This window comes from Bombyx mandarina, chromosome 05, assembly GCF_030267445.1.
Source record: "Bombyx mandarina strain Sakado chromosome 05, ASM3026744v2".
Classification (NCBI taxonomy): domain Eukaryota; kingdom Metazoa; phylum Arthropoda; class Insecta; order Lepidoptera; family Bombycidae; genus Bombyx; species Bombyx mandarina.
Window position 1 is genome coordinate 16,715,093 of NC_143212.1, and position 20,116 is coordinate 16,735,208.

Consider the following 20,116-nt stretch of genomic DNA (forward strand, 5'->3'; position numbering starts at 1 on the left):
TATAGAATACTATAGATACGTGTGTGTTTTGTATTTTTTTTTAATCAACAAGTTCATAGACAAGATTGATGGATAGCAGCTTTTTTTTTAAATGTTAGCGGCCATTGGCTACTCTTTTCAACCAACTTAGTTGTTCATTAATCTCAGACTCAACAGACGTAATAATTACAATCCTCTTCTTGAATATTCTACCCGATGATATGCAGGCGAAATAAAATGTCCCTTAGAAATAAGGTGACACTCTACAAAACTTGCATACGCCCCGTCATGATTTAAGCAAGTGTAGTGTTCGCTCACGCGGCCCGCACTCACCTAAAATCATTTCAAGTCATACAATCCCGTTTTTGCAGGATAGCCGTCGAAGCCCCGTGGTTCGTCAGGAACGTCGACCTCCATGACGACCTGGACTTAGAGTCCATCAGTAAGTATTTACAGTCGGCGTCGATGCGCCGCTTCGATAAAGCAGAACGACACGAGAACCCTCTCATCGTGTACGCTGGTAACTACATTCCCGATCCGAAAGCAGTTGACGTCGCCCAAAACACGTCATCTCGGATCCTCCCGATCCACTAACGCTGCTTTTAAGTACCTCAAGCACCGGTCACCGTTCCCGTCGAACCCGTCGCTTGCGACGTAGGGCTCGACGAGTAAATTAACCCTCAGACACAGCCCACTGAGTTTCTCGCCGGATCTTCTCAGTGGGTCGCGTTTCCGATCCGGTGGTAGATTCTGCGAAGCACGGCTCTTGCTAGGGTTCGTGTTAGCAACGTCGTCAGGTTTGAGCCTCGTGAGCTCACCTACTAGTTAAGGTTACGCTGGAATAGCCTCTCAAGGCTACCAGCTTAGGTAGGAAAAAAAAAGAAAAAAAAACTTCAGAGGTGTCAAGGGACACCCGGATGGAACGAAGTTCCTTTCGATTAATTAGTGAAGGAATTGTAATATTTTTTTTTAAGTTTTATTAATAAATTACGGCATTATGAAGAAGAAAAAAACAATACTATGAACTAAATTACTATTGTTGAAACGCTATCTCGAGAAACTGTACTCATTACGCGGACCAATCGGATACGAGCAATGTCACGTGATAAGCGCCTACACGTTGATTGGTCAGAATGACGGATCTAAAAAGTGTCGTGACAACTTTTCGTAAGAATTTTTTCCGTCTAGCCCCCTTTCACAAGGCGCGATAAGGAACTTCGTTCCAAAAATCTTGAATATGTAAGTGGGAATTCATTAAAACTTCAATACAACTTTTCGAAAAGCTCTAAAGGCTTCTTGAAGTATCAACTTTCACGAATACAAATTTTTTAAAAGTGGATCATTTTAGTACTTTTAACTTAAGATTTAAACAGTTTTAGATGTTCAGAAAAAATGATATGGATGAAATAAAACAACTTTACATGCCATCACTCTTTGCGCTCCGGTCAAAAAGCTATTGAACTTAGGGAGAGGTCAGAATATTATAAATCACCTAAGTAACATGTTTTGAAATTTATTGAAACATTAATCATCCCTGTCGGGAGGGCCACTACTGACCGATGCCGATGCTTGTTCAAGTTAAGGGTTCCGCGAATGCTGTTGGGAAAGTTATCCTGCAGATAGCCACACTTTGATTTGATAAACAGGTGTAAGTAAACGTACTAGAGAGAATATCAGATAAATTATCAAGAAATGTTTGTAGGAAAAAGTTACTCTCAAAATTACTTTTTAAAGGAAATTTTTTGCTGAACATAGTTTTAAAATAGTTAATTAAATAGCGAAATCGTCAGGAATTTAGTTTTTTTTTTGTTTGTTATTGTATTCCTTTGTATTTGTGTTTAAAACATGTTTGAGTTTAACAAATTTCAATGCAACTTCCAATCCAATCCACCTCTGCACTACTTTTGGTTGACTGTTAGAGAATGCCTTAAGCATTAAGTCCGCCAATGTAAATAATACAGGTATTTGAAAAATAATGGGCGACTTAGGGAAACAGTGATTAGGTACCTACTCATTACTTTCCGAGATGTCAAATGGCCAACACACTTGTTCGTCGCGGTTTACGGTGTGCTTAGTGCGAGTTTACTCAAATTAGAGTTAGCTTTTATGCTATCGAGAACGTTAAAAACATCACTCGTGGTAGAACCTATTGTGAGTCCGCACGGGTAGGTACCACCACCTCGTCTATTTCTGCCGTGAAGCAGTAATGCGTTTCGGTCTGAAGGGTGGGGTAGCCGTTGTAGCTATACTTGAGACCTTAGAACTTATATCTCAAGGTGCGTGGCGCATTTACATTGTAGATGTGTATGGGCTCCGGTAACCACTTAACACCAGGTGGGCTGTGAGCTCGTCCACCCATCTAAGCAATAAAAAAAACGCTGGACTCGACTTAGTGGTAGTCACAGGGTGTCCGGCTTTCACAGTGATAACAAAGGTAGTGATTGAAGGAACGAGAAATTTAGGATCCATTGAAAGTACTTTCTAAATTGATTAATTTGACGTAAAGTTGCGTAAAACTCAGTATGCGTATATGATGTTAATCACATCAATGGAACTGTTGAAGTAGTTTGTAGATTATTAAATTAAGGAAATAAAACAAGATACATATATGCTTTAACACTAAAGAAGTTTATTAACTTCACACGCACAATTAAGTGCTTTAATACCAGACCGGCCAGTAGAAAAAAAAAGTCAAATTGATCCCATAATGAGATTGGGACCAACTGCAATAAAATACTGCCGGCGGATGGCGCCATCCCGTCCCATTGCACGTTGGCGCCAATATTATTATCACCTAAACATTATTTTACACATTCTCCAAGAACACTTGCGCTTGATCTTGGGCCTTCTTCATTTTTTTCGCCATTTTTGAAGGTATCTTATCTTTTTGGTACGTTTTTGCAATGTACGCGTGTAGCCTTTGCACCAAATCGATACGCGTCTTCTTCAGTACTGTGTTTTCAGTTTTGGTATTTAGTAGTCTCTGATGGTAGAATACAAGTTTTTGCCTGAGCGGGCTCCTATTCCGGTCCCTCTTGCCTTTCAAATTCTCCCCGTTGTGGTGTATCTGCGCTGTTGGAATGCTGTTCATGTTTTTCTTAAGCCTGCTTACGTTCGGACTAAATTTGAATTTATCCTTGTTCTTCTTTTTGAACTGCGACGGAGAGTGATAGAACTTTTTCAATAAATCTAAATAATCATTTCTGGGCATAGCAGCGAAAATCCTGCAATAGTGTTGCCCGATTTCTTTGCGCAACTCTATGGGTATGATCTTTTGGCTCGAATTCGTTAGTTTTTCTTGGATAGCGTAAAGCTCATTCAAATGTTGCGATCCGTCTGCAAGACCAGCTTGACCCAGAAGGACCATGTTCAGTTTCTTCAGCATTTCATTAATATGACATCGGTTATTGGACACTTGCTTAGGACTAACGGTTTTACGTTTCAAAAGCTGCTGGTGCCGACTTTGGAAGTAAGTTAACTCCTTATAAAGATATTTCGGGTCACCAATGTCTTTTTTTAATGAATTCAAAGCCTTCGTCAGCTGTTTCAGTAGGTTAGTCCTGTTTTTAGGTATGACACTAAAGTCACAGGGCGAACTATTATCCGCTGTCGTCAAATTATTCTCGTTAGTTTTGATAGATGAACTTTCATCGGGTAGAATAGTTTTCGTCCAATCTCTAAGTTGGGATTGGAAAGCCTCTTGGTCAGCTACTTTTCCTTTTATACTCAAAAATGAGTTTATGTCAGTGTATTGCACGGTTACGTTGTGTTTCTCTGTGGTCTCCTTCAACCACTCCTCGCCTTCCTTGGTCTTGAGTTGGTCTATCATTTCGTTAATGATATAGATCCTTGCGGAGGTGACGGCGTCGCTGGTGTCCGACACTTCATTGTCCTGTATAATGTGGCCCCTCTTGTCGTAGTTCGAGCTGATCGGAATGAAGTTAGGCGCTTTCTCAGCGCTCGAAGTCTTATTGGAGTCGGTATTGTTAGTTTTGTTTTGCTCTTTTTTATTCTTGGGATCTTCGATGCTTTGAGAGATCTTCCTTTGGGGAGTATTGGCAATGGGACTCTTCGTGTTACGTCGCATTTCTGCATCATCAGACGTAGATAAATTACGTTTCTTATTAACGTGACTCTCGTGAGCAGTAGGCGATTTGGATTGTCGTTTCCTGTCGTTCCTTGGAGTTCGTTCTGAAGACGCAGTCGAATCTTGGGATGTACTTTTGTCTTGAATCTGTTTGTTCCTCAAATTGTTTTGTTTCCCCGGGGTCGGCGGATAGATGGCTCTGTACATGCACACATATGGTGAGTTGATCGGGAGACCGGAGAAGGGTATGGTGTTTCTACACGTGTGGATGAGGTGACCGCGGCGCGTGCACCCGCTGCAGAACAGCTGATAGTGTTTCTTTGTCTGCGTTGACTTCTCTAGAGGCGCGTCTTCATCGATCTGTTCAAAAAGATTTTTTGTGAGTATTTACCTTAATTTTGTTAAGAATTTGATTTTTTTTGTAATGGATTTTATGACCTGGTAACTAAGACCTTTAAGTCATATTTTATTTTTATTTATATTCTTATTTTTATGAAAAATTATAATATGGAGGGAAATGAAATGAAATGAAGATGATTAATTTGAGACATTAATTAACTGGGATGAAATTAAATGAAATGAGATGAGACGATATGGGATGAAATATAATCTTAGTATAATGGTGGTCATTTACTGAGATGTTTTCAGCGAACTTTTTGGAGGATCCCGAGATGTTACGTCCAACGGCTTTGTTTCATTTTCCGACATTTGTGCACTTTTACAGATATTAAGCAGATAATAAACGACGAAATAGACAAAATAAAACAAATCACACAACTTCACTTCTCGCGTTCCTGCCAAAAAGTCCCTTTTATGTGTTAGATTATGAAATGCCACAGATTATATTAATAATTAGAAACAATAGTAACATTCACTCACAGTGTTGTGGTATCTACGCCACATGTCAGGACAGTGGCTGGCCGGATGCCCAGACTGGCCGCACTCAGCACATTTGAGGCTATTCCATGAACTGCAGTTACGGCACATGGTCGAGTATATGTGATTCGGAGAGCCGCACTGTGAACAAAATATTCATTTCTTAATCGAAAATATGATTTTTAGGTTATTTAAAAACACTGACTTTCCAGACTGTGCTGGCTGTATTATGACAAATGTGTAAATCATAATAAATAAGGCTTATCGTAGTTGTTTTTAGTATCGTTACAATCTGTCGTACAAATAGTCACAGCACAGTTAGTTTCTGTTTAATAATAATTGTTTAAGAAATTTATTGTTTATCTAGTCATTAGCAGAAGTTTATGTGGGCTCCAGTATGCGATACTGGGTAGAGCCTATTTCGATTGCAGAAGTAATGCGGTTAGATTTATATACTATACAACGACGTCTAAAGTCTGATGTTGGTATTCTCATATTAATTGATACCAGTAACCACATTGAACAGTTGACAGTGGGCACCTCTGGCCATCAATAGCAATTAAATAGATGATTTTTATGACATAAATGTTTAGCTTATTATTACTAATTATATTTAGTACAATAATTAAGCTAATTAAGTTTCTAATTAGATTCTGAACACACAGTACAAACAGGATAATAATATATTTAATAAAATGAAGCGATTACTTGATCACTAAAACTGTAGGATAATTACATTTTAATTAGTTAATATAATAGAGCACTTTTAACACAATTTGCCTGAAAATATTGTGAGTTTATTACTGCATAATTGATCGAACAGATGAAGCTGTGAGGTGAATTCTGTCCCTCTTTGAGACACACATGAAATTAGTAGGGATACAAATTGCCCTATGAAGTGGAAGAAATGATTCACATAATGAATCTGTTTCACTTAGAAAATATATCAAAAGTATTATAAAACCTGGAAATAAACTTACATTAACACAGATCTTGCGTGGGCAGCGAGGTTCAAAGTGTCCCATAGAACCGCACATGTGACAAATGGCTGGCTTCATGTGGCACGTGTCTTCCTTGTGCCCTGACCGGTTGCAATAGTTACAACTGAAACATTATAAGTTTGCGCATAAGGGACATTTTAAGCAGTTTTATGAAATTGAATAACCAGTTGATAATAATTTAAGTTCATCAGATATTTGACATCACTATTTTAATATTTTTCATATCAAATGCTGATAAAGAATTAGTTCATAGAGACAATACAATAGATAGAACTAAATTCTATCTTGATAATTTTTATGTCGTATTTAACTCTTGATTCAATTGAGTGTAGTGGTAGAAGCCTGCATCCAGTTTACTTTTGACTGCTGTGTAATAATAATACTGCAGCATTTGAGCTTGATGGGCAGGAAACTAGCCATTTTACAAAGTTTTTAACAACGCTATGTAGAGTTAATATTGATCACAATAATTAATTTAATGGTGAACTTTAAAGAATATGTTTGATAGATACTTACGTCATTTTCCTTCTGGCCATTGAAGGCATCTTGTCTTTTGGATCAATCGCCCACAAGCTCTTGTCACCTAAAACATTGTTCTACATTCAAAACTTCTACAAATAAAAATTGTTACGGATATTAGGAAATCACTCGGAAATTTGTATTTGTATTCTTCTTTATAACCGAATTTAACATTGAAACTGATTGTGTACTCACGCGACATATTTTTTTGGATTTCACGATGATTGAAGTTCTCTCCGCCCCAGCTTTCATTGTAGAATTTTTCCATTTCAGCTCGTAAAGAGGTCAAGGAGTACCTTCGCTTCCTGCAAACTTTGTCTTTACCTTTCAAATTATCAAAATCTAGGTCCTCATTCAGAATAGGCGGTACTTTGGTTGAAACATACATGGATATGTCCTTGTTGGGTATATGCACATCTCCATAGTCATCAGAGACACTAAAGCCCGTGACATTGGCCATAACTATGTTCTCACAGATGGCATTTGCAACTGGCAAATTTTTATCATTTATAGTCAAATCAATGACATCTATTTGGACTACGGTCTCACTGATTTCCTCTGTGCGATTGATTTCAGTCACATCAATGTTTTCAGTTTCCTCTAAAGGTTTCTCTAGAGAAGTGCTGCTGTCAGAACTGTCTAAATCAGTGTTTGTCTTTGCAGGTTTCTCTTTCACATTCTCAGAGTGACTTGAATCCGATTCATAAACATCAGCATTAGGTAAACTTTTTTCAGTGACGACATATGAAGTTTTGCTTTTGTTTGATTCAATCAATGAATGATTGCTGTCGGAATCGTAAACATCGGCTTTTTGAATGACTGCATTGGTTGCAGAGTTTGATTTCTTTTTCTTGTTTTTTGCTTTGCTCTTTGGTGTGGCAAAGCATTCATCAATAGTTGATTTCTCTTGTGCTGCAGCAGTAGGTGTTGAAGTTACTGCATCCTTTGATTTTTTCTTTTTTTTCTTTTTCGATGGAGTGACCTGATCAAGTAGGTCTGGACCGTGTAGGCTAAAATCAAAACTATGATCATCTCCGTGTCTCGAGGAGATGTTTAATGCTATACAATCTCCACGGATAAACTCATCTGACACAGAAGAAACTACAGAAGGTACTGGACTGGCTGACACACATCTTTCTCCAGAAACAGGTTTGGTCAAGATCTTGGCGGGTGAGGGGGATTGAATGACTTCTAGTTCATCTTCATCAGAGCTTTCAATGGTTATAGTCGGCTTTGGTGGTAGAGCCACTTCCACAACCTCATCCTCATCGCTTGATTCCAGGATCACCTGTTTTTCAATTTCATGCTCGATTACCTCAATGGTTCTTTTTAAATTTTGGGGCGGAGATTGGAAAAAGGATAAGTCAACAGAAGGCTGGGGATTCTCAGCTTTTGGTACTGGTTTTTTGGCTGCAGTATTGTTGTTGGCAGGTGGCGACTCTTTCTGAATTATTTTAGTGTTGGAATCGGCACTGGTGCGCCAGTAACGACGGACAGTGCTGCGCGGGGCATTTTCGATAATCTGAGCTGCATTTTGGTTATTTTCGTTTTTCTTGGTCTGTGTTTCGTCTGCATAATGCAGCATAGCATACAACCTGCCCTCCAAATCATGATCGTTAAGTTCCTAAAAGTTAATAAATAATTGATTTAATCAATACATGTTTGGTAAGATTCGATTACAGACAAATATTACACACAATCTGACACAATGTTAAACAGTAATAATAACCCTACCTCGTCCATGTTTCAGCTGCGAATTAAAGCAAAACAAAACATCACACGAACTTAACATAATAGCGAATGTTAATTTGATATACTGTTAAATTACTGAGAGCATTACGATAAAAATAAAAGGATATTTTTATTTGTTATGGACACGTCCAACACTCCATTGCGAAAGGTGACAGCTTTTTTCAATTTTTAATGCCCTAGATTCTGGTCTTTTTGCCAGATTCGCAATAGATAATATTATAAAATACTTTGTTACTCGAAAAAAATATCACAACTGAACCAAATAAATTAATTAGTCTGAAATAGTAACCGCTTGGTATGAAATTGAGTGAAATAAAATGAAACGAGGTAAGAAGAGATAAGACAGCACATATAGCTCCATTTACACCTAATACATTCACATCAAATCACTTGTTACGCTAGTGATATTTTCCCCGATCACCCTCTCCGGCCAACCAAAACTCTGGGCTGTTGGAGTTGATAGATATAGAAACAATTTATCAAAAAAAAAAACATGTACATAGACAACAGTGACAATAGGTGTTTAAAAAAAAAGTGAAAAAATGTCTGTCGGTTCATTAAGTAAAACAAAATAACAAAACTGTGATTTCAATAAAAAATTCTAAAACATCCGCGTAATTAATTCTAATTTATAAAAGTGTTAGTATATTATTTCGTAACTTCCTGAACTCTGCGATTTAATGATTGGACTCTGCTACCAAGAACTTTAAATTGTATCATGGGCCAGGAAGGTCAATTACATGGGAGTCCACCTGGATTCATCGATGAAATTTCACCCGCACATAAAATCAATCAGCGACAGCGTCGCATTTATTCTCAGCCAACTTTACCCTATAATCTGTAAGCGGAATAAAGTGTCCCTTCGGAGCAAGGTGACACTTTACCAAGCTTGCATAAGGCCCGTCATGACTTACGCGAATGTGGTGTTCGCTCACGCGGCCCGCACGCACATAGACACCTTCCAGTCCCTACAATCCCACTTTTGTAGGTTAACCATTGGAGCTCTGTAGTTTGTGAGGAACGTTGTCCTACGCGACGACCAGGGCATCGAATCAATCCGGAAATATATGAAGTCAGTGTCGGGACGGTACTTCGATAAGGCTATGCGTCATGATAATCACTTTATCATTGCCGCCGCTGACTACTCCTCGAATCCTGATCATGCAGGAGCCAGTAACCATCGACGCTCCAGACACGTCCTTACGGATCCATCAGATCCAATAACCTTTACATTAGACGCCTTCAGCTCTAACACTAGGCTGCTCTTAATTGCTGCTTAGGGACCCCGGTAATCGTACTTGTCGAACTCGAAAAAAATTCGATGTTCAACCTAACCCTTGAATCAGACCGCCGAATTTCTCGCCGGATCTTCTCAGCGGGTCGCGATTCCGACCTTTTTTCAACACGCCCCCATGACAATTCTCCTCTTATACGTATTATTATAGTTTTCCTTACCTCTACCCTCAATTTTTTGATGAGAGCTAAAACGTATTTATCAATGTTTTTTTTTTGTTTCTATCAATTGGTTGCTTGATCTTTTAACCTAGAAATGTTGTATCAACTCTTTTCAATTTCCTCTTCGTAAAATGACGATAATTTAAAAAGTAATTTGGGAGATGAACGCGTAGAGCGAAGGTGGGTGAACTGCTTTTTGTTCAAGTAGGGTTTCTTCTGGTTTAAATGTGTAATAATGCTAGTTTATTAACTGTTTAGCATCTGTGAAAGTAGACAAATATGGAAACTAAAACGAAGCTGCTGGAGGGTTCTTGCAAAAACTCCACTGATAAAATTTCAATAAATAACTACCATTTTATTGAGATTGTATTTCATCCCATTTTAACTTGTTTCATTTATTTCATCCCAATTGATTAAATACTTAATTTAATAATCTTCATCTCATCTCGTTTAATATAGATAATAAATATAAAAGATTTTTATATGTTAATTGTTGTAATATTAGTTTAAAATATAATAGATAAAAAAAAAAGATAAGACTTGGCTCAAAAGTGTCCAGGCCATATATTCTTATTTTTTTTTATTTGGGCTATTGTTCTTCAGCGAATTTTTGCTTTTAATTTGTATTCGTAAAATTAGTTTAGTTCTTAACCCTTTGACTGCCATGTAGGTCATCGGTGTCCTACGTGGCACACTGAAGTAATTATGTTGATTTTTCTTTTAGATCTTCATGCCAAGGCGTCGGAATATTTAGTAGACTCTGGGAATCAGGAATCCGAAGTTACTGAGAATGAATCTATTTCTTAGAGGCCTAAAAGACTAAAATATACATTAACAAACAAGAGAATGCAAAGTTAGAGAATTCAGGCGCCATAATAACAGAAATCGACATCATTACTTGTATGCTCCGCGTAGGGCACCGGTGACCCACATGGCAGTCACAAAAAATGTCATAATCTATGAGCTCAAAAGTTTTAACTGCCCAGTTTGGGGTGTAGGTACCTAAAGTAACATTCTTAAGAGGCATATAAATATGCTACTAATCTATAATAGGTATCTTATACCTTTAAACGAGCAATTCTTGTATATTAATATATATATATATAATCTGAATCTCGGAAACGGCTCCAACGATTTTCATAAAATTTAGTAAGTAAAGTTAAAAGTTAGTAGTAAAATCAGAAAATGTTGTTTTATTCGTGTTTTCAATAATCAGCTCTTCCCGACATCTATTGGCGAATAATAATACTATTTTTCTTAATTGAGGGCAACTAACCGCTTTAAAGACACAACAAGATGGCGTTATAAAAAAAAAAAAAAGAGTAAAGCTCGGTCATCGTCTAGTGATTAAATAAAACACAGTAGATTTCTCTAAAACTTTTATATTTTATTTAAATTTAAATGTTAATGGCTGATATAGACCCACCGACTGGTAGAACTCTTACTACGTTGCGATCTTAAGCCAACGCCCAACACGTTGACTCACAATATTTGCAGCGTTTCTGGAATCACAAACTTGCTGAGTAAATGTGACAATTTTATAACAATAACGAGTAAAATAAGAAATTCAAGTGAAATGTAGAACAAAGCATTTTCATTTTGGAAAATTAAGTACAATATTAAATTTAATATTAAAATTAAAGATTCAAATAACTGTCAGCTTGAAACTCGACTATTATAGTAGATGGCGCGCTACTTTTTTCACAGGTAGGGCGAATTTAATGAAGTGGGCTTCGTGCAAGTTTTTTAAAAGCGGAAAAGCGCTCCTAGCGGCAAACGTTCCAACTCCATACAGATTTGTGTTAACTTTTACGCTATCAAGAACGTTAAAAAACTCGCACTACGCACACTGGGTGAATGGAGTGTGAAAGTGAATGAAACATGATGGACGGATCGTATCGATCACGTTATTTCATAATAACGTCCCACTAAAGTCCCAGAGAGAGAAGAGAAGCAACATCCGAGGACATTATTTCAATTCCAACATTTGAGCACTTCTAAAAAGTTATAATAGGTTTTATAGGTTAAAAGCTAACTCTTTTATCTTTATATTTTCATTAATTTTAACTTGTTGATTATATTTATGTCAAGTTTTATATTTTATTTACGATCAGTAATGTTTTACCTCACGGAATACCTAGATGTGTGGCTGTTTCTATTCGTGTGTTTTAATATCGTTGCGACAAGTATATCGGCGGTTCGTTGGGGGCTTTCACCTCGGCCGATCCATACTGGCTCGCAATGAACTCTGCAAATAATAAAGAAGTAAATGTTTATTCTCAGGTACATATTAAGCCGAAGTGGAGTGAAATGGAGTCGTCGTGGCCTAAAGGATAAGATGTCCGGTGCATTCGTGTGTAGCGCTGCAACGGTGTTCGAATCCCGCAGGCGGGTACCAATTTTTCTAATGAAATACGTATTTAACAAATGTTCACGATTGACTTCCACGGTGAAGGAATAGCATCGTGTAATAAAAATCAAACCCGCAAAATTATTACTGCATTACTGCTTCACGGCAGAAATAGGCTCACATGATGTCTTACCACCATGTTTATTGTTTTCTAGTTAGGGACTTGTCGGCTAAACATCTTTATTACTTTTATAAACATATAATAGCTAGATCATCGAGTACATCATTATCTTAAGAAACTTTAATTTTTTACAGTTTTAAAATTGTTTTTCATGTTTGTTATTATAAAAAGAATACTTAATACATTTACTTAAAAACATTATAACTAGTCAGGTCATAAGTATTGTCACACAGTAAAAACTTTTCTTTTAGAATGCTGGCCACAAAAAAGTTTATTGAATTCGAATTTCGAATTGTTCATGAAAATAAAAATGTATACTTTTAGAATTTTACTCATTTTTAAATATGGAGTGGACGCTTAAAGAAGACCGTGTTGCAGTTATTGCGTTGCATCGTTGCGGTTACGCGCCAATTCAAATTTTTAACATACTGAAAAATTTGAATATAACCAAAAGATTCGTTTATCGTACCATCAAACGATACAATGAAGACTCTAGTCTACATGACAGGTCAAGAAGTGGTCGCCCTCGGTCTGTTAGGACTCCAGCAGTGATAAAAGCTGTGAAGGCGCGAATTCAAAGACATCCCAAACGTAAGCAGAAACTGTTGGCCCTTCAGATGGGGTTAAGCAGAACCACGGTGAAAAGGGTGTTAAATGAAGACTTAGGGCTTCGGGCATATCGAAGAAAAACGGGACATCGTTTGAATGCTCGTCTAATGGACCTGAGACTGAAGAGATGCCGCGCTTTGTTGAAGCGGTACGCGGGAAAAAAATATTGGGAAATTCTTTTTTCGGATGAAAAATTTTTTACCGTAGAAGAGAGCTACAACAAACAAAATGATAAGGTGTACGCACACAGTAGTGAAGAAGCGAGCAACCGTATTCCGCGTGTCCAACGAGGTCATTTTCCATCCTCGCTCATGGTATGGTTGGGAGTTTCTTATTGGGGCTTAACAGAGGTACATTTTTGTGAGAAAGGTGTAAAAACGAATGCAGTTGTGTATCAAAATACAGTCCTGACGAACCTTGTGGAACCTGTTTCTCATACCATGTTCAATAACAGGCACTGGGTATTCCAACAAGATTCGGCGCCAGCTCATAGAGCGAAGAGCACACAAGACTGGCTGGCGGCGCGTGAAATCGACTTCATCCGGCACGAAGACTGGCCCTACTCCAGTCCAGATTTGAATCCGATAGATTACAAGATATGGCAACACTTGGAGGAAAAGGCGTGCTCAAAGCCTCATCCCAATTTGGAGTCACTCAAGACATCCTTGATTAAGGCAGCCGCCGATATTGACATGGACCTCGTTCGTGCTGCGATAGACGACTGGCCGCACAGATTGAAGGCCTGTATTCAAAATCACGGAGGTCGTTTTGAATAAACTTTAGTGTCATAAGAATCTATATTTCGTTAAGTTCATTTTGGTATATGAATGGTTACATAATGAATAAACTTGTTTCAATTATTTTACATTAAACATGTGACAGAACTTATGACCTGACTAGGTATAAAGGGTATGTAGTATTTGACCATAGATTTGTTGGTTAGTTATAGAAAAGAAAAAAACATGTATACGTTTGATCACAAGTTGATTAAAATCATAGACAAATCTTACAGTTTAGCTGTATGTTGTAACGTAGTTTGTAGTACTGAATCGAATGCTCTTTCCGCTCCCGCGAACGCGCCCCGCGTCGCGCTCGCTTCAGCTCCCGCGCAAGCCCATGCAATGTAGCCACCTTCTTTTACCAACGGCGAAAATGATTCTAATAACTGGAAATAAACGAATCGATTGATTTTTTTGTAAATTACTAGTTGATTAAGTGGGTTTTTGTCAGTAAAGAATGTATGAGTCGGGCGAGTAAATCTATAGTAGTATTTTAATGTAGTTTGATTTTTAGATGTAAATTTAGCTCGAGTCCTGTAGATTCGTTCAGTACCTACAATAATTTTTGTTTAAATAAAAATAATCTACTATGACCGCTAATTTATCTAGCAATGGTCTTCGAAAAGGTTTTTAGGATTAAGGAAGGTTTTAAGGAAACGGTGTTTCCCGAGCGCTATGACATGAATCAGGCAACGGTAGGCAGTGGCATTACTGACGTCCATGAGCGACGGTAATCACTTACCGTCAGGTGGGCCGTATGCTCGTCTGCCTTATGCGGCGATAAAAAGAGAAAAAAAAAAACAAAATGTGTGCAATTCACACGTGGTAGAAGTGAAACCTTCCAAAATTAAAATACAATTATCCTAAACGTCTTAACTATATGTAAAATTTTGTCATTAGTAAATAATTGTAAGGTAGCGCCCTCTGTTAATTGATATTTTAATTTCACGTATAATCCTAAATTAAAATTCACTACAAGAGCTTTCATACACACGTTAGTATTAAAAAATCTCACAGATGGCGCTGTATTAAATAGTATGTAAATTTCTGTCTCATTCTTTCCTGGCTTCATCCTACACATTTTTGTATTTGTGTCTCTTACCTGTCGTTTTTTCCGTTGCATCCGGTTTGAAATCACAACGATTCTAAAGAAGTTTTCACTTCAAAACTTTTAAGCTATTATACTTGCCTTGATATTATTATAAACATCTTCCGTCACAAGTCCCGTGATGCCATCTAGTCCTTCGGTCTTAGGTTCAGCCCCGACCACGACAAGCGCGTCGACTCGTCGCCCGCTTCCCGCTCCGCTCGTCACCGTGCACCCGCACAGCTCGAACTTCGTTTTCAATTCTCTTCCTAATGATTCATTCGTATTCGTTACCTGGAATGTTATCGAGCAATATTAAAAAAAAAAACTCATTGAAACGTCTAAAAGTCCAAGGCAAGTTTATAATTATGGAGCGATCTTATCGAATCAGATTTATTGATTATGATCTTAAATGACCTAGGTACTGTTATGTAACAATAAACGGATTGTCTTCAAGGAGTTTTGAAGGTTTATTTATTGATACGGCAACCGCGGACGGCAGCTTAAGACGTGAAAACGAAGTTATGATATCCGCATACACAGCTTCAAAATGTAAGTGGAAGCTCCAGTTGTACAACCTGCCGGTGGTCCGGCGGTGAATTAGGTACGACCGTGGCGCCATTACGAGCTAGACTCAGTAAAACAAGACCCACTCCAATAGAATTAAATAACGGCCGGCCATCAAACCGTTGGTCAGATCAGATAACTGCGCTCACTGGTCTCTCTGTTGCGACCGCCCTGAGAGAAGCCGAAAACCGAAGGAAATGGAAGCTGTTTGTACAAAGAGCCACGAAGAGCTTTCAGGGACACGACCTTCAGCAATGAAGTATGCGACTAAGAAGAAGAAGTTGTATTTTAATATAACATACGAACCCCTGTTTTTTATTTTATTTTTAAGTTCGAGCGCTTAAGAACCTGATGAAAAAACCTTTACAAGTTTCTAAATTTTCCAATTTTATTTTCATTACACGATCCATTAACATGGAAGTCGTGCGTGAGCACGTGTCAAGTGCATTTTTCCTTTGTAATTTGTTTCGCGGGATTAATACCGCGGTTGCATCGTTCGATATGACTAAACCGGGCCTTTTATCATTTAGGGCAAAACGACTTCGTTCTTGACCCTTGTTTAACACATTAACGAACCCAATCGTTTAAAGGTACATTGTCTATGTTAGGAGTATTCATTCTTTGCATTTGTTCTCTGGAAGCTTCTTTGATTATTTTACTACAATTTGCACATTTTAAAGATATAGTGATTGGGTATTGGCGCTGGTGCCGTAAGATAAACTTTCTTCGTCTGCTGATCAATCAATACCTTTAGATTTATTAATTTCTTAAATGATTGGACGAGCTCGTGGCCTACCTGGTGTTAAGTGGTAACCGGAGGCCATAGACATCTACAACGTAAATGCCGCCACCCACCTCAAGATATGAGTTATAGGGTCTCAGAAAAGATACAACGGCTGCCCCAAACTTCAAACCGAAACGCATTACTGCTTAACGGCAGAAATAGGCGGGGTGATGGTATCTACCCGTGTGGGCTCAAGATGTCCTACCACCAGTAAGCTACTTTTCTAAAATTCTATTAGCTTTTTTACAAAGATAGTGGAATTTTTGTGACCACAGCGTTGTAATAAAAAAGGCGCGCTTCGTACAAGGTTCGGCAGAACGTAAAATCGCGATGTTTATGATTCTGCGACCTAGTTAGTTTAACAGAAACCTAAACAGCATTTTAATTTGTTGCAGTAAAATTTATGTTTGACTGAGTTACAAAATTTTAGTTCCGAAATTTCGGGACCCTTATGTCCCCTGACGGAGGCATAATGCGGGCCTCGGGGAATCCCCTCTGCCCGAACTCCCCACCCTCTCGGCTGTGGTGATGTTTCCTGCTGAGTGGTGATTTAAACAGATCGTGGATTAAATTGATGCTCATGAATGGAAGAATGAGTGGCTGGATCGATGAATGACAAAGATGGCTTTGCTTTTTTAAACTTCCTTCCTAATTTTAATTTCAGTTCGTTCTATTGAATTTTGACAGATTCTTTTTTTGATACTCACTAGTACTGTTCTGATTGATCGTTGATCGATTCGGATCGAGAGTCGGTTGCGGGCGGTGTAAGCGAGGAGAGCCGACGCTGCTATAATAAGCGAACCTCCCTCCAGGGTAGCAAGCAGACGCCAAGCCAAGCCGGCGCCGAATTCCACCGCCTCTGTCATGCCTGAAAAAAAGTAGTCAGACCTGTCAAAGTATTGAAGTCGTCGTGGCCTAGATAAGGCCGTGGATAAGACGTCCGGTGCATTCGTATCTAGCTATGCAACGGTGTTCAAATCCGGCCGGCGGGTACCAATTTTCCTAATGAAATACGTACTTAACACATGTTCACGATTGACTCCACGGTGAAGGAATAACATTGTGTAATAAAAACCAAACCCGCAAAATTATAATTTGCGTAATTACTTGTGGTAGAAGAGTCCGCGCGGGTAGGTACCACCACTTTGCCTATTTCTGTCGTGAAGCAGTAATGCGTTTCGGTTTGAAGGGTGGGGCAGCCGTTGTAACTATACTGAGACCTTAGAACTTATATCTCAAGGTGGGTGGCGCATTTACGGTGTAGATGTCTATAGGCTCCAGTAAACACTTAAGACCGGGTGGGCTGTGATCTCGTCCACCCATCCAAGCAATAAAAAAAAGGTTTTATACTAAATTTACGTTACTTAATACATACACTCGGAACATAGTTTTGGTTATCAGAGCCCATAGGCATTAATAACGTAAATGCGGCCATCCACATGAGTCCGAAGTCTCAGTTCTATAGTACAACGGCTATAGTAATAGGCAGAATAGTGTTACCTACCAAGTCGTCTTACCACCAAATTTAATGATCGTACTTTGTTTTAAAGAAAATTCGAGCTCATGTGTTAGGTATGCCTGGTGCCGGATAAAGCCAACGCAGGGTTCGGAGTAAAAGTAAACAGCGGGCACTTAAATTGCTTTCCGAGCATTGGTACACCTGTTATCGAGCATTGGTGATTTGAGATAAGCTATACAATTGCACTACGGTCAGGGCTGACCTTGACAATAGTTTTGGGCTTGTTTAACGATTTTTTTGGGCACAGGCATGCGGCCCCTCAAAGGCGCGGGTCTGTTGTAGCATTTGCTGCTTCCAACTTCATGGCTTATCCGGCACTGGGTATGCCGTCGCGATAGTTCTACGGCTTGTCAACATCGTAATAAGTAGTAGCTTATACTTGATCTGTGGCCTTATTTACAGATGTAATAAACGAAGGTGCTATTTTTTTATCTATGGTAATGCTTAAAATTATGTGTCAAGGTTTTTTTTTTAATAGTCCGCAAGTTATTTAACACTTTTGAATTTAGCTAAAGAAACTGATGGCCTTAGATAAGTTTGTAATTTAATGGATCTAATTTGTTGTTATAATTGTAGGTTTAACTGATTATGTCTACGAGCTTGTAGCCAAATTAAGAAAGAATATTTTTTTCCTACCTATGCTGATAGCCTTGAGAGGCTATTTCAGCTTCACCATAGCGTGTAGGTGAGGTCCCGGGGCTCAAACCGGGAATGTTGCTAGCACTGGCCCTAGCAAGAGCAGTGCTTCGCAGAAACTACCGCTGGATCAAAAACGCGACCCACTGAGAAGATCCGGTGAGAAACTCAGTGGGCTGTGTCTATGGGTTAATTTACTTGTCGAGCTCTTTGTCGCAAGCGACGGGTTCAGCGAGGACAATGACCAAGTAAAGTGTGAAGATCCACCTGTAAGTGTGGAAGAATAAACCTTCGTATTTATTCTTAAACTTTTTATTATTGTTTTTTTTTTATTGCTTGGATGGGTGGACGAGCTCACGGACCACCTGGTGTTAAGTGGTTACCGGAGCCCATAGCAATCTACAACGTAAATGCCGCCACCCACCTTGAGATATAAGTTCTAAGATCTCAGTATAGTTACAACGGCTACCCCACCCTTCAAACCGAAACGCATTACTACTTCACGGCAGAAATAGGCAGGGTGGTGGTACCTACTCGCGCGGACTCACAAGAGGTCCTACCACCAGTAATAGTTTACTCATGTGATTCTAGCTCACGGCCAATTTCGTGTTAAGTTTTCCATATTACCACAGACTTCACAGCGTGAATGCCGTCATCCACCTTGAAAATCTCATGGTTTCGGTCTCAACGGCTGCCCCACCCTTCAAAGATAAACTCATCACTGCTTAGCTGCCGAAATAGGCAAGGCAGTGGTTCATATTTTCGAGATGCCATTAAATAATCCTACAAAAATGTAACCAAATCATAAATTGAGGATGAGTACCTACGGTCGAACTTCTAATGGACAAACACTATTTCTATTAAATACACCGATAGAAACTTTACTAACTTAAAGTGTAGAAACAAATTTAGTGCTCTAAACAAATTATGATAGAAAAACTTAATTTATAAAGTCGTTGACCCTGGCCCTAAATATTATCAAACATAATACGTAATGTTTAACATCTTAACAGTAATTAACTAGCACATGTTTTACGTTTCGTCATCGAGATTACGTATAACAGAACCGATTAAATCGACTTCGTAATAATAAATAAACTTGTTTTTTTTTACGATATTTCCTGACTTTTATCGAGGATATTATTTTATTTATTTATTTATGACTTCATATACTAGAAAGTATAAAGGCGGACTAAATGAAATAAATTCTCTAACAGTCTACCTTAGGGGAGTGCAGAGATGAAGCTTGGTAGGTGTAGTGTGAAGGTGATATTACTTAAACATATGTGTATATATAACTTATATTAGACTTATAAGTTTTAGTCATAGTTCCTTGGGCGTTTTAGAAGCTATTTAGGTACACTGATACGCTTGGCTCATCTGAAGATGAGTGATCGCCAATGTCATTCATATTGGCAATGCCATAGGCACAACCATGTTACTGGATTGGGTCTTCAGTACCCTACTTAAGCTTGTTTAGCGATCCTCCCGCTCTGTAATCGGTGCCTTTAGACATTCCAAGACTGACTTTCTCGCCAGATCTTCTCAGTGGGTCGATATTCCGATTCCGTAGTAGAAACAGCGAAGTACTGCTCTTGCTAGGGTAAATGTTAGGAAAGTCTCTCGGGCGAAGCCTCGTGACCTCGTCGTGAAGTGAGTTTACTCAGCCTAAAGGACTGAACAAAAAGGGTAAAATAGAAACAACAGAAACCAGAGATAAACGGGAAAATTATTCCTCTTTCACTAAACGTAACCTAATAAAATTTAGATAAGATTGAGAAATTGTTTGTTTGACACTACGTAATATGGGAAACTAAATTACAATGTAAACGTCACGCCTTTGCGTGAAGAAACAATGGTATTGTTAAGTGAATTATCTCTCATTGTCATAACTGTTTTGCGTCGAGCGTTTGTTTGGTGCCTACAGCTGTTAAC

General features: G+C 38.6%; 2 protein-coding genes across 2 annotated transcripts in view; both read right to left on the reverse strand.

Moving 5' to 3' along the window:
* Positions 1 to 2,586: 2,586 nt before the first annotated feature.
* Zcchc7 (Zinc finger CCHC-type containing 7) lies at positions 2,587 to 9,155 on the reverse strand. Its single transcript, XM_089727917.1, has 6 exons — positions 8,197 to 9,155; positions 6,658 to 8,086; positions 6,460 to 6,526; positions 5,923 to 6,046; positions 4,946 to 5,083; positions 2,587 to 4,426 (listed from the first exon to the last, which is right to left on the reverse strand). Exons 1-6 carry the CDS (start codon positions 8,203 to 8,205, stop codon positions 2,786 to 2,788), a joined length of 3,408 nt encoding a protein of 1,135 aa, XP_089584043.1. The 5' UTR covers positions 8,206 to 9,155; the 3' UTR covers positions 2,587 to 2,785.
* A 1,880-nt stretch (positions 9,156 to 11,035) lies between these two features.
* Positions 11,036 to 20,116, reverse strand: part of LOC114247440 (uncharacterized) — a 30,672-nt gene continuing 21,591 nt past the window's right edge. The window contains exons 2-6 of the mRNA XM_028180414.2: positions 16,734 to 16,894; positions 14,778 to 14,969; positions 13,820 to 13,974; positions 11,795 to 11,917; positions 11,036 to 11,171 (exon numbers count right to left, since the gene is read on the reverse strand). Of these exons, the coding sequence (XP_028036215.2) occupies positions 11,114 to 11,171; positions 11,795 to 11,917; positions 13,820 to 13,974; positions 14,778 to 14,969; positions 16,734 to 16,894 (689 nt within the window). The 3' untranslated portion in view covers positions 11,036 to 11,113. The remainder of the gene's footprint in view (positions 11,172 to 11,794; positions 11,918 to 13,819; positions 13,975 to 14,777; positions 14,970 to 16,733; positions 16,895 to 20,116) is intronic.